The sequence below is a fragment of the Antechinus flavipes genome, chromosome 2, assembly GCF_016432865.1.
Source record: "Antechinus flavipes isolate AdamAnt ecotype Samford, QLD, Australia chromosome 2, AdamAnt_v2, whole genome shotgun sequence".
NCBI lineage: Eukaryota > Metazoa > Chordata > Mammalia > Dasyuromorphia > Dasyuridae > Antechinus > Antechinus flavipes.
In genome coordinates, this window is record NC_067399.1 from 157,641,241 (window position 1) to 157,656,366 (window position 15,126).

General features: G+C 31.5%; 1 protein-coding gene across 1 annotated transcript in view; it reads left to right on the plus strand.

Moving 5' to 3' along the window:
* The window catches only part of RALGAPA2 (Ral GTPase activating protein catalytic subunit alpha 2), a 397,768-nt gene that overhangs the window by 217,902 nt on the left and 164,740 nt on the right, over positions 1-15,126 (plus strand). The window contains exons 33-34 of the mRNA XM_051975852.1: positions 1,702-2,470; positions 7,986-8,057. Coding sequence (XP_051831812.1) covers positions 1,702-2,470; positions 7,986-8,057 — 841 coding nt within the window. The remainder of the gene's footprint in view (positions 1-1,701; positions 2,471-7,985; positions 8,058-15,126) is intronic.

Genomic DNA, 15,126 nt, shown 5'->3' on the forward strand with positions numbered 1-15,126 from the left:
TGCACAGTAACAGCGATGTTGTAATGATAATCAATTAAGAAAGACTTAGCTCTATGATCCAAGACAGTGCCATAGGACTCATGGTGGAAAAAATTCTATTCACTTCCAGAGAGAACTGATGAACTCTGAGTATAAGTTGAAATATAATTTCTCTTTCCTCCCTCAGTCTGTCCCTTCTTCCCACCCTCCCTTCCTTCCAGGAGAAAATTTGCATTATTCTATGTGTATAAAAATGATATATTGTTTGCCTCTTCAGTAAGTAGAAGTGAGGAAGGAGGGAGAAAGAATCTGTAGCTCAGAATATAAAAAGAAGAGAAAAGGATGTTAAAAATTTTAAAAATAAATAGGCTTTGTTATTTAGGAATAAATTTAACTTAAAATTATTTCTTTTAAAAGCCATTTTAAGAAAGAATCTGCAACCAATTTTCTCCATAATAATTTCTTTCTGTCATATAAGTAAATGGTAATCAGTTCAGCTGAAGTATGCCAGGGAAGAACAATAATAAATTCAACAGTTCTTTTTTCTACCTCTACTTTAGTACTCAAAACAAAGTGTTAAAGTCATGCTTTCTAATAATTATCTTCATCCTAAACTTGCCCCCTTCCTGCTGTTCTCTTTTATTTGTTGTTGGTAGTGATATCATCATTTTCACAGTCACCCAGACTTTCAGAGCATTACAGCCATATTTTAATCTTCTTTCCCTCACTCTACCTTTGGTCAGGTGTCAAGTTTTGCTGCAATTTCTTAATTATTCCTTTGTTTCTACTCCTACCATCTAAATTAAGGATTCAATAACTCTTGCTCAGACTAGAGTGTCAACCTCCTACATACTCTACCTCACTACAAATTGCCCCCTCCCTCTCCTGCCCAAGTAATTTTCCTAATGCAGTTTTTGACCATTTCACTTTCATATTTTATGATCCTACATTGTTTCCCTGCTCAATCAGCTTGGGTAACTGCCATTGTCTAGACATTGAGATAAAATGTTTTAGCTTACTATTCAAGTCATTTGGGCTAATCTTTTACTTCTTTCAAAGTCACAGCTCAGTATGATCTCCATGAAAATGTTTCTGATTCCTTCAGCAAGATTTACTATTTTACTCCTCAGTCCCACATCCCTTACTGACCTTCTATAATCCTTCATATATTCTAGATTATAATTTCTAACATAATTATTTGTGTTATTTTTCTTACCCATTTAACAACATTGTTGATTCCTTGATGGAAGGAATTTTCTATTCTCATCACCTAGCAAAGTCTGTGGAACAAAAATTTTACCTCTTAAATTTTGTGAAATTTAATTGAAAGAGATAGTGGACCAAGTAACTCATTTTAGTTACATTGAAGAAATTTTTTTTTAAGTAATTAATTTTTTAAAATAATGTCTTTTACATAGTGGTTTCTAAATAAGTGCTGATAATGAACTAGATTTTTCTTAGTTTGTCTAGAACTTAACTGCCATTTATAATGATATTTCTAAAGGAAAACACATTTTAAGTTTAAATGTTGGGGATTGCCTGGGTAAAAGAAGTGCTTGAAAAACAGGTTTTTTTTTAGTTTTTCTAATAAATCTGTAACAGAATTGAAAATAAGTCTGCCAAACTTAAAGAAAAAGTCATAAACAAAATTTGAAATATGTGGACGTTGATTTGGATGATAGGTTTTCTGCCATCTCTGATCATTCTTTATTATTTTTGTAGAAAAACGGAGGAGGAGTTTGGAATTAATACCTCTTACTGCCCGTATGGTGATGACACATCTAGTAAACCACTTGAGTCACTATCCACTGAGTGGGGGCCCTGCCATTCTTCACAGCCTTGTTAGTGAAAATCATGACAATGCATATTTTGAATCACCTGAGCTCTCGTCTGAAGTCTTCAGAAGTCCAAACCTACAGTTGTTTGTATTTAATGACAATACCCTTATGTCTTACCTTCAGATTCCTGCAGAAAGAACAGAAGGGAGGCCCTCAAGTGCCCTCTCTGATGTCAGGCTTATTGTGAGAGATATCTCTGGAAAGTATTCTTGGGATAGCAAAATATTATATGGACCTTTGGAAGGCAGCTTTGCACAGAACAAGAGAAATAATTCATTTGTGATTTCAGATAGCAGACAGCAGACATTTGAACCTCAGAAAGATTTTTCCCATATTGAAGAAGTAGATGATGTGCTTGACAAATTACTTGAAAATATTGGCAATGCAAGCCCTGAATGTCTTTTGCCATCCCAGCTAAATCTAAATGCTCCTTCTCCACCCCCATTTGGAATGAGTCATTATCAAGAAAAAGAGATCATCAAAGCAATTTTATGTCAGAATGCCCAAGAAGAGGAATATGTACATAGGTGCAGGTCTGATGTCTCAATGAAAGTTCCCAATCAAGAACAGCCAGTTCCTTCTGAGCCACAAGGTCCATTTTATTTTTGTAGATTACTGCTGAATGACTTAGGAATGAATTCTTGGGACAGAAGGTATGATCCTACTATTTTATTTTATTTTATTTAACTTATTAATCTATTGCTTTTTTATCATAACAATTTTAATTTTGAGATTTTTCTTTAATTATTTTTACATGCTAAATTTATTTCGATAGCCATAAGAAAGGTATATGTTTTTACTCAATTTAAAGTGTTAGCAAAATAAAGAGTTTTAAATTCCAGCCTTGTGATGTGAAAGCAACATCTAATTTTCTATTATTTATTTTTGTTTGATTTTTTTCTTTAATTTTGGAAGTTATATAACATTGATTAAGTTGCTGATTTTTGCATTGCATTGACAGTTCATCTAGATCTCAAGAAGTTACTTTCAATGTTAGTAGTTCTTGCTAGTATGGCTTAGTGAGATTTTATGGAAAAATCATTGTTTGAGATTTTCTGTGTTTGAGTCCATATTCAACAGTTTATGAGTCACCTGACTTATGTGTATCTAAAGTAGGTATAATAGTATTTGTACCATCTGTTTTACAGAAGTCATAGAAAATTGAAATTGGAACAAGTCCTCAAAGGTTGTTTATCTTACAAAAGAAGACAGGAAATGTCTTCATTATTTAAAGGACTTTCATGTGGAAAAGTTTGGGCTAATGTTGTATAGATACAGGTAAATTTAGGTAGAATTAAATAGAAAAGTTATAAGAGTCAAGGTTTACCTCAGCATTAGGGAGAATATTCAATTATTCTGTTCAAAAAACAACCTTTTTCTTTTCTTTTCTTTTTAAAGTAATGGGCTTCCCATCATTTTGAGTATTTAGAGAGGTCTCTTGTTAGCTATCTTGAAGACAGAATTGTGCAGATCATAGGAGAGCACATTAGAACCAGAGACAGGAAGCCTTAGTCCTATATCCTGACTCTAATATTACTACCTGCATGATCATTGGCAATCCATTTGATTACCCTTGATCCTCAGTTTACTCTTCTGGTTGGTACAATAACTTCACAAGGTTGTTGTAAAGAAAGCACTTTGAAAAATTTAATTGTACTATGTGAATATGATTATCATTATCATCTAACCAAAAATGATTGTCTAAATTATTGATATTACTAAACCATTCCTTATTAAAGGATCTTTAGAGATCCTGATGTAGGGATCTCTTTCATCTTGTCCCATAGTTCATTTCTCATGGTTAGAACTTATAACCGAAAAAGACAATTATTTGGACACTCAAATTATTATTAATTCCCTTGCTATCCAGAAGCAAAATCTTTAACATCCTATAATTTTTGCTTCCATCTAATTCTGCTTTTGGAGGCGATTTTCTTCTTCTTCTTTTTTTTTTAAACAAAGTTATCTTGTTATATTTGACTTTTTCCTTAATGAGACCACTTCTATCTTCATTGATTCATTTTCTTAGTATTCCAAAACTATCATTTTAATATAATGTTCCATAATTTTGCCAATTATGTTATTAATAATAATTATGATATCTTACTTTTTTTTGTAGTGCTTCATACTTAGCAAAACATTTTTGTAAGGATCTCACTTATTTGGTCCTTAGGAAAACTTTGGGAAATAGATCCTTTTTAAACCCTAGTTGGAAGTTAAGGAGCCTGAGGCTTAGAGAAATTAAGTGACTTGCCCAGATTATACAGCTCACTAAATATGTGAAATAGCATTTGGATACAAACCTTGACTCAATTTAGCACAAGATCCATTATGCCATGTAGCTAATATTGAAAATATCTGTTAAAAAAAATGATTCTGTGCCATCCATCTTCTTTTTAAGAGCAAGAACATTTTTATCAAATAATTCAGATCATCTTTATATGTGAATACCCATCATTCTGACTTCTAGCACCTTTCCTAGACTTTTCAGAAATTCAAAGAGAAGTCTAATGATTATATCCATAAGTCCTAAGGTAATGGAATAAAAAAAACCGATTTGGAATCAAACGAATTTGGTTCAAATACCATCTTTATTTACTTGACAAGTCACTTAACATCTCTAGATATAAGGTTCTTATGTAAAATGATAGGTTTGGACTAGATAGCATCTTAAATTTCTGCCAGCACTTAACCTGAGGCAGTTGACTTGCTCACAGTCTTAGAGCTATTAAGTATTTGAGCTCAGATTTGAACTCACATCCTCTTGACTCTAGAGCTGTTCCTCTATCCTCTGTGTCACCTTACTGCCCCCATACAATTAATTATTGGTAGAGTTAGGAGTAGAATCTTAAGTCTTGTGATTCTAGTTCTTTTCCATTACACCATATTGATGTAAGATCCTTTTTACTACCTTTCTGCTTTCCTGAGTGCTGATCACCATCACTGATGACTGATCTGTATTCTGGAGCCAGGTGCATGGACTCTGGATATGTATGTTCTAACATTTGTGCCTTGACTTCAATTTGCTTACCAGTTTCTGACCATTGCCTTACACTTCCTTCCATTTTCTGTATAATCCCACCTCGAACTGCTCTCATGATTTCAAATAATCAGTTTACTGGCTTCTATGGGACCAACTGTGCTCTGGACCTCAGTGCCCCTTCCTGGTTCACTCCATACTCTTCTTTCCCATTTGTGTCTTCTCTTTTTGTTCTTACCTACATGACTGCTATTTCTTGTGTGTGGTCTCCTTAGAGAATAATAGATAAAACTGACCTTTTCCCAGTTAGTAAGGAATAGAGAGTATTCTTTATTTAGCAGATGAACTTCAGATCATCTTAAAGTTAATGATCTTTATTCAGCTGTCTACCAATTTTGAAATTTAAATTAGAAAAAGCATTTTATAACCATATCACTTTTACTTTTCTCACCTTTTATCCTCAACCATATGCCGATGTCTTATCATTGTGTAGAGGCTACCCTTACCTCTCAAATAATACCTGATAGTAGACTACAAGCTCTATCAGATCCTAATAAGCTATCAAAGATTCAAATTCAGATGTCAAGATTCTGGTCTATTGATGGACAGTTTGCATTATGCAGGCCCATTTTAGCTAACTACAGAGAGGTTTCTTAACTGCTCTGTGCCATCAGGCTGATGAATTTTTTTAGCAGAGCAGTTCTCCAAAATTATCTTTTAAGTTGTTGGGAAGTTACCTTTGATGTTAATGAAAAGAATACTCCTATTGATGAATTCCTGAAGTACAGAAGTATATCTAATCTGTCAATCTAATTTACAAAAATTGCCACTCTCCCTTGTCTTCTCTTACCTCTGTTCCTTTTGTTATAATCTGGTCATGACTTCTGTTCCTCCTTGCTGCCATTCTTTTTTTCTTTATTTTCCCCAGTTGCCTGTAAAACTTTTTTTTTTTTGCTTTTGTTTTTAAGACTTTGAATTTCAGATTTTTTCCCTTCCTCCTTACCTCCACTCCCCACCATTGACAAAGCATATGTGAATTCAAGCACATGTGAATTCATGAAAAACATTTCCATAAATGTTATGTTGTGAAAGAAAACATGACACTCTCTCTCCTTACCAAAAAAAAAAAAAAAACCCTCAAGAAAAATGAAGTTTAAAAAAAATGTGCTTCATTCTGTATTCAAACACAATCAGTTGATTCTCTGGGTATGGATAACATTTTTATCATAAATCGTTCTTCATATCATTGTATTGCTGAGAATAGCAAAGCCATTTTTAGTTGATCATCCCACATTACCATTGCTTTGCACACAATACATTTAATTTTGAACTCAGAGTTTTTCTGAGAGTATCCTCCTCATTATTTCTTATAGAACAATAATATTCCATTAGAGTCATCATACCACAATTTATTCAGCCATTCCCCAATTTGTGGGCATCCCTTGAATTTCCATTATTTTGCCCCAAGTAAAGAGCAGCAGCAAATATTTTTGTATACATAGGTCCTTTACCTTTTGTTTTTAATCTCTGTTGGAATATCATGCCTATGGTATTGTTAGGTCAAATGTTATGTATAATTTTATAGCTCTTAGGCATAGTTCATTTCCTTTGATAATTTATCAATTGGGAAATGACTTTTTTTTATATAAATTTGACTCGGTTTCCCATACACTTGAGAAAAGAAGCCTTCATCGGAGAATCTTGCTTCAAAGTTCTTTACTCAGTAACTATTACTAACTGTATTTTTACCCTGTTCAGCCCATCCCTCCTCCTTTTTAGCCTGTCTCTCCTCAAACGTTATTAGCTTCTAATCTCATCTTCCCCAGTATGCCCTCTCTTCTATCAACCTCCCCCTTCTCATATCCCCTTCCTTTTCTACTTTCCTGCAGGGTAAGATAGGTTTCTATACCCATATTGAATTTGTATATTATTTTCTCATTGAGCCAAATCTGAGAATAAGGCTTACTCATTCCTCATCCATCCCTCTCTTTTCTACTGTAAAAGCTTTTTCTTGCGTCTTGTGGCAGATAATTTACACCTTTCCAACTCTCCCTTTCTCTTTCTTCCTGTATATTCCTCCCTCATCTCTTAATTTAATTTAATTTCTTTTAGAGGATACCCTTTCTTATTCAACTTAAACATCTGTGCCCTCTGTCTATATATACTCCTTCTAACTGCCATAATAATGAGAATGACTTATGAGTTACAAGTATCATCTTCTCATGTAGGAATGTAAACAGATAAACTTAATATTAAGTCCTTTATGATATTACTTTCCTTATTACCTCCTTATGTTTCTCCTGAAACCTGCTTTTGAAAATCATTTTCTACTCAGCTCTGTTCTTTTCGTCTTGAATCCTTGAAAGTCCTCTATTTTGTTGAATGTCCACCTTTTTTTCCTGAAGAATTCTATTCAATTTTTCTGGGTGGGTGATTCTTGGTTGTAATTTTCCTTGTTACCGCTCTTTACCTGAAAATGAATTTGTTTTCTGTTTATCATGTTTCTGACATTATATGTGTTTACATACACACATGCACGTGTTTAAAATGCATTCATTTAATAATGCTTGCCACCACTGATATCAGCTGAATTTTTTCTGAGAAACAAGCTGATGTAAAAAGTATTAGAATTAGAAGATCCTAGGTATAAGTTTAACTTTACTTCTTTTTCTTACTCTTTTTATATTTGTGTAACCATGGGCAAGTTAATTGGCCTCTAAATCCATTTCTTCAATTTAAAGAGCAGTCATTAAGTGCTTGCTTTATGCCAGACATTGTTCTAGAAACCAGCGATATAGTAAAAAAGAAAAAAACCCTTACTTAAAAGAGTTTTCATTTTACTGTGGGAAAACATCTGTAAAATTTTTGTAATACTGTAACTTTTACTACCTGTCTCATGAAGTAGCTGTGTTAAAAAAATGAAATAATATACACAAAATATTTTTCATATCTGCATTATGCTAGATAAGTAATCAGTTAAGCATTAGTAATAGCATAGAGTGTGGTAATTGTTTGCAGTAAGAAAACTTAAAACATATATAAAGTTTACATTTGAATCTGTTTAGTTCATTTTTTCCTGATATTTTTTTTCAGGTTGAAAATTATAAAGGGAGTAGTCATTATGATGTACATTGTTTTTGTTTCACATAATTTATCTTCCCAAAATTTTTAATTTTTTGTTATTATAGAAAAAATTTTCATCTGCTGAAGAAAAATTCTAAATTGTTGAGAGAATTAAAAAATTTGGATTCACGTCAGTGGTATGTAATTTTATTTAAAAATTATTTTCATTCCTATTATGTATTCTGAGATTATATGTATAGCTATTATTTCAGTACTTTGATGAAACTGTGATCTCATTAGTTTGTATAATTCTTCCAAAGTTACAAATTGCTAATCATTTTTGGTTTCTTTTTCTATATAACTATTGTTCATGTCCATCCAAAAATCTCCTACATAGTTCTAAATTCTTTTGACATTGTGGTCACCACTGTACAATACAGACTATTCTTTAATTATTTCTCATTATATATCTGAACCATCTCATTTTCTGCCCATTAGTCTTTTGCATGACAAGTTTGATATACGAGATAAAGGGATAATAATCTAGCTATATATACCCATCTTTACATCTGGCTCCTCTGAAATGTGTTTGCTTTGAAGTCATATTTGTTGAAATATAATTAGTAAAAGTTTATTTATTATCTTAACCACCACAAAGTTCAAAATTATTCTGCTATAACTTGCTATAGATGAGCTCTTTTCCAATATGGTAAAATTTTAGATCAATGAGTATTCTTCCTCAGTCTATATTAACTTCAATATTTGTGGTATATAGTTCAGCACTGCTGCTGAAAGATGTATTGGACCTACATTACCTAGACCCCTATGTCCATTATGTGTGACAAAATCCTTAAGTATTAATCCTAGAGAAAATTAAGGAGACTAGACACATCATGTTTTATCTCAACCTCAATTTTATAGTGAATTTGTAATATTTAACTTTTAAAAATTACGTACATTTGTATGCTATTTGCTGAACCTAATACATTTTTAGGTGAAATGATGAAGTAGAGATTATTTTCAGTGGTCTTTTTAGCTCTAAATTTTACAATTCTAAATTCAGCAATAATTTGGAAACTCTTTGATAGAAGACATGATAAAATAGCTTTTAAAATATAAAAAAAGGAAAACTTGTAACAGAACTTCATTTTAACATGTCATGATATATCTCAATTTTAACATCTGGGGAAATTACATTTTTTTAATACTGAAAAATATTTTAAAAGCATGTCAGTATAAAAGGCTTAGAATTTGCCTATATTTCTGCCCTGAAGCTTGTTAGTTATTTAGGTAATAAATATCTATGGAACATCCACTATTGTTTAATGCATTTTTTTTTCTTTTTAAAAAAATGATCTGACAGTTAAGTGTGTCCTTAAAAGGACAGTTTCCTTATAAGGTATAATTTATAGTTTGTTTTTATTTTTCCATTTAGCTTTTTAGTTCTTATTAAAACACAGGTATGAATGATTTTCCAAACTCAATGCCACCTTTAAGAGAATGAAAATGGTATGGTTCATGGTTACCATTATTTATACTTCAAACTTAACATTTACTGGAATTTTTTATCATTTCTTTTCAAACAAAAGTGTGTATAACACTATAAGCATGAGAATCAATATTAAAACTTCTATTTTTAAAAATTCCTAAAATCCCTTTATAAAAGTCACTGAAGAAAATGGGAATAAGGGTCACATTGTATATATTGTTTTCACTCATTTTATAAAACTTTACTGAAGTCATCCTAGTCCAATTAACATCTGTAAACTTTTACCTTGTATTTTCTTCCCACTCACTTTATTTCTTCTTCTCTTTTCCCTCTTTCAAAACATTATTTTTATTTAGGGTACTTCATAAATAAATTAACTGCTTTCTAGTTTTGAAGCAAAACTGTCTTCTTTAAACTTTTGGAACATATATATATGTGACATAATTTACACTTGATTTTTCCTTCAAAAAGCTTAAAGGGTAAATTTTTTTGCATAGATATTATCTTAAATTTCTTAATTTCTATGATGAATGATGCTTTGGAAATATATTTGTTGAACTTTATATAATATTTAGAAATTCATTAACAATTGTAGAAAAGTTAATCTCTCTCCAGGTAATCAGACAACTTTCTTTGTCATTTAAATTTTTCTTGGTTCCTGGTACATAGGGAAATAATTTTTAAAAATTTATTATAGCTTTTTATTTACAAAACATATGCATGGATAATTTTTTTATATTGATCCTTGCAAAACCACCTGTTTCCACTTTTCCCCTCTTTCTCCTCACCCTGTCCCTTAGATGACAGTTTGTCTAATATATGTTAAATACAAAATATGTATCAATATTTGTACAGTTATCTTGCTGCACAAGAGAAATCAGATCTAAAAAAAAGTTTAAAAAAAAAAAAACGAGAAGGAAAACAAAAATGCAAGCAAACAATAACAGAAAGAGTGGAAATGCTGTGTTGTGGACTCATTTCCCATAGTTCTCTTTCTTAGTATAGCTGGTTCTGTTCATTACTGAACAATTGGAAGTAGTTTGAATCATCTCATTGTTGAAGAGAGCCACATCCGTCAGAATTGATTATTATATATTATTGTTGTTGAAGTGCATAATGATTTCCTGGTCCTGCTCATTTCACTTAGCATCAGTTCATGTGAGTCTCTCCAAATCTCTCTGAAATCATTCTGCTGATCATTTCTTACAGAACAATAATATTCCATGACATTCATATGCCATAATTTATTCAGCCATTCTCCAACTGATGGGCATCCATTCAGTTTCCAGTTTCTAGCCACTACAAAAAGGGCTGCCACAAACATTTTTGCACATGTGGGTCCCTTTCCTTCCTTTAAGATCTCTTTGGGATATAGGCCCAGTAGAAACACTTCTGGATCAAAGAGTATGCATAGTTGGATTACTTTTTGAGCATAGTTCCAAATTGCTCTCCGGAATGGTTGGATCCATTTACAGTTCCACCAACAATATGTCAGTGTCCCAGTTTTCCCACATCCCCTCCATCATTCGTCATTATCTTTTCCTGTCATCTTAGCCCATTTGAGAGGTCTGTAGTGGTATCTCAGAGTTGTTTTAATTTGCATTTTTATGATCAATAGTGATTTGGAGCACCTTTTCATATGACTAGAAATAGTTTCAATTTCTTCATTCGAAAATTGTCTGTTCATATCTTTTGACTATTTATCAATTGGACAATGGCTTGATTTCTTATAAATTAGAGTTAGTTCTCTATATATTTTGGAAATGAGGTCTTTATCAGAACCTTTGACTGTAAAAATGTTCCCTAGTTTATTGCTTCCCTTCTAGTCTTGTCTGCATTAGTTTTGCTTGTACAAAAACTTTTTAACTTAATATAATCAAAATTTTCCATTTTGTGATCAATAATGATCTCTAGTTTTCTTTGGTCATAAATTTCTTCTTCTTCCACAGGTCTGAGAAATAAAGCTATCCTCTGTTCTTCTAATTTATTTATAATCTCATTCTTTATGTCTAGATCATGAACCCATTTTGACCTTATCTTGGTGTACAGTGTTAAGTGTGAGTCAATGCCTAGTTTCTGCCATACTAGTTTCCAATTTTCCCAACAGTTTTTGTCAAACAGTGAATTCTTATCCCAAAAGCTGGCGTCTTTGGGTTTGTCAAACACTAGATTGCTATAGTTATTGACTATTTTGTCCTATGAACTTAACCAATTCCACTGATCAACTAGTCTATTTCTTAGCCAATACCAAATGATTTTGATGATCACTGCTTTATAGTATAGTTTTAGATCTGGTACAGCTAGGCCACCTTCATTTGATTTTTTTTTTTTCATTAGTTCCCTTGAAATTCTTGACCTTTTGTTCTTCCAGATGAATTTTGTTATTTTTTCTAGATCAGTAAAATAGTTTCTTGGAAATTTTGATTGGTATGACACTAAATAAATAGATTAGGTTGTATTGTTATCTTTAATTATATTCTCTTAACCTATCCAAGAACACTTAATATTTTTCCAGTTGTTTAGATCTGACTTTATTTGTGTGGAAAGTGTTTTGTAGTTTTGCTCATATAGTTCCTGACTTTCCCTTGGCAGATAGATTCCCAAATATTTTATACTATCAACAGTTATTTGAAATGGAATTTCTTTTTGTATCTCTTGGTGTTGGATTTTGTTAGTGATGTATAAAAATGTTGATGATTTATGTGGATTTATTTTGTATCCTGCAACTTTGCTAAAGTTGTGAATTAACTCTTTTTTTAGAATTTTTTTTAGTAGAATCTCTGGGATTCTCTGAGTATACCATCATATAATTTGCAAAGAGTGATAATATAATTTCCTTATTACCTACTCTAATTCCTTTAACTCTTTTTCATCTCTTATCGCCAAAGCTAGCATTTCTAATACAATATTGAATAATAATGGTGATAGTGGGCAACCTTGTTTCACTGCTGATCTTATTGGGAATGGTTCCTGTTTATCCCCATTATATATGATGTTTACTGATGGCTTTTAATAGATTATACTGACTATTTTAAGGAAAAATATATTTATTGCTATACACACTAGTGTTTTTAATAGGAATGGGTATTAGATTTTATCAAATGCTTTTTCTGCATCTATTGAGATGATCATGTGATTTTTGTTAATTTTGTTATTGATATAGTCAGTTATGCTAATAGCTTTCCTAATATTCCTAATAATTTAACAAGCCCTGCATTCCTAGTATAAATCCTACTTGGTCAAGGTGTATTATTTTGGTGATGATCTTCTGTAATCTTTTTGCTAATATTTTATTTAAGATTATTGCATCAATATTCATTAGGGAGATTGGTCTATAATTTTCTCTCTCTGTTTTTGTCCTACCTGGTTTAGGTATCAGTGTCATAAAAAGAATTTTGTAGGACTCCTTCATTCCCTATTTTTTCAAATAGTTTATGTAGCATTGGCATTAATTGTTCTTTAAATGTTTGGTAGAATTCACATGTAAATCCATCTGGTCCTGGGGATTTTTTTTTTAAGGAGTTGATTAATAGCTTATTCTGTTTCTTTTTATAGAATGGGACTATGGAAGCAATTTATTTCCTCCTCTGTTAATCTGGACAGCATATATTTTTATTTTATTTTTTTTTTAACAGAAACAAGTCTTTATTAAGTAACTTTTAATATCAGAAAAATAAAACTCTTATAATTCTTTTTACAGCAAATATATAATATCAGTGCTTTGGCCAGCTTCAGTTAAAGGCCCTTTATCATAAAATATATGGTTTTTAAACTTTACTCAAATTGAATTTATAATTCCTATGATTTTCCTACATATACATAACAAAAAAGCTTAGTAAAATTAGCAAATACTAAACTATATTGATAGTTTTATCATTCTTAGTTTGTAGTTTATAGAAATGGCACACACACCTAATATATGTCGATTGCTAGGCTTATTAGTTGTGGTGTACGATGCAATAAAATACAAAGTACATGATTGGTGAACATTCATTCATATATACATGAAGTCAGCTAAAGATTACAGACTATATTTTTAAAGGTATTCATCCATCTTGCTTAGGTTATCAAATTTGTTGGCATAAAGTTGGGCAAAGTACCTCCTAATTATTGCTCTGATTTCCTCTTCAATAGTGGAAAGTTCTCACAGAGAAATAATTTTGATGACATAGAATTGTGGATTTGATTAGAATATATTGAAATGCTTCAAACCCTAACCTTAATCCTAATACAGACTTGCTCATTTTTTTCTTTAGTATCCTCATCCTTATTTTAAAAAAAATTTTTTTTTTTTACCTTCTGCTTTGAAGTTAGGGAAAGAATGAATTAACTTTTGAAATTCTGTATAAGTGACAGAAATTGAATTGTGTTCTTTTGTGTCCCATGAATTACCCATCATTGAGCACATGGAATGGACTTCCAAATGTAGATTTTCCTGTGCATCATGTTTTGTTCCGTACACTCCATGTTACGCAAGTTAAAGGATATCTTACAACCATGGTCACTTTGTTTAGACTTAATAGACTTTAGCTATGTGAGGTACAATTGAATTGGTTCCCTGGAGTGCTGTTGCACTTATAAACTATGGCTTTGAAAAGCTTATTGGTAAATCATCTGTTTCCTTCCCCCTACAAATTAACCTTCATTTAAGCCGCTATCCCTTGTATTTAATGTTCTTCAATAAATAAAAAAGATACCACCTTTTATATTACAATTACTGTTTTCACTAGCTCTTTTTGATGTCAAAAAAGTAAATATATTCATAGTTGAAAGAGTTTGATCTCTCTCAATTTATACTTGGGACCATATCTTAAACTGTTTTTTTTACCAATACTATTTTTCAGTTTTTCACAACTTTCAGTAAAGTAATTCTTCCTATTAAACTGATTTCCTCCTATGACCATATTACATTATTACTTTTTTCCTATTATTAGGAAAAAAATGCTACTTCACCATTATTTAAAGAATATATACTTTTGATTTGTCAGTTTCTAAATATTTTAATAGAATGTAAGAATGCAGCTAATTAATTTTGAAAAATGCACGAAGTAGATATTTTACACAAAAATTTGTGCTAGACATAGGACAAATCAAATGAATTATCGATTTTACTGCTTAAATTGGTAACAATCTTACAATTATGTGTTAAGATGAAGGGAAGGTTAGCCTTTTTAAATTTTGGTCCATAATATAAAGAAAAAAACAAAAAAGCGTAAAGAAACTGATTTGGTCTTATCTGAAATCAACTGGAACAAGAAGGCAGGTCTGGTTCTCTTTCTATATTGCCCACTTATTCCTGCATCCTGTGAATGTGAAATGTTAAGTTCTTGTTAGCACTACTAAAACATTATATGCATTCCAGAGTCCAGCAAGCCTGGTTTAAAAAGTAGCAAATTTTCTGTGATCCCCAAATTTGAAAGATGTAAAACTTGTTGAATTTTTAGCACTAAAAGTCATTGTTTCTCCTTGTAACATCCAGCTATTCATGATTGAAATTAATCTATTTCTAGAACATAGGAATTAAGATTTTTTTTGTGGTTTTTTTTTTTTTTTTTTTTTTTTTTTTTACTTTTTATTGACAGAACCCATGCCAGGGTAATTTTTTACAGCATTATCCCTGTACTCACTTCTGTTCCGGTTTTTTCCTTCTCTCCCTCCACCCCCTCCCCCAGATGGCAAGCAGTCTTTTACATGTTAAATAGGTTACAGTATATCCTAGATACAATATATGTGTGCAGAACCGAATAGTTTTCTTGTTGCACAGGGAGAATTGGATT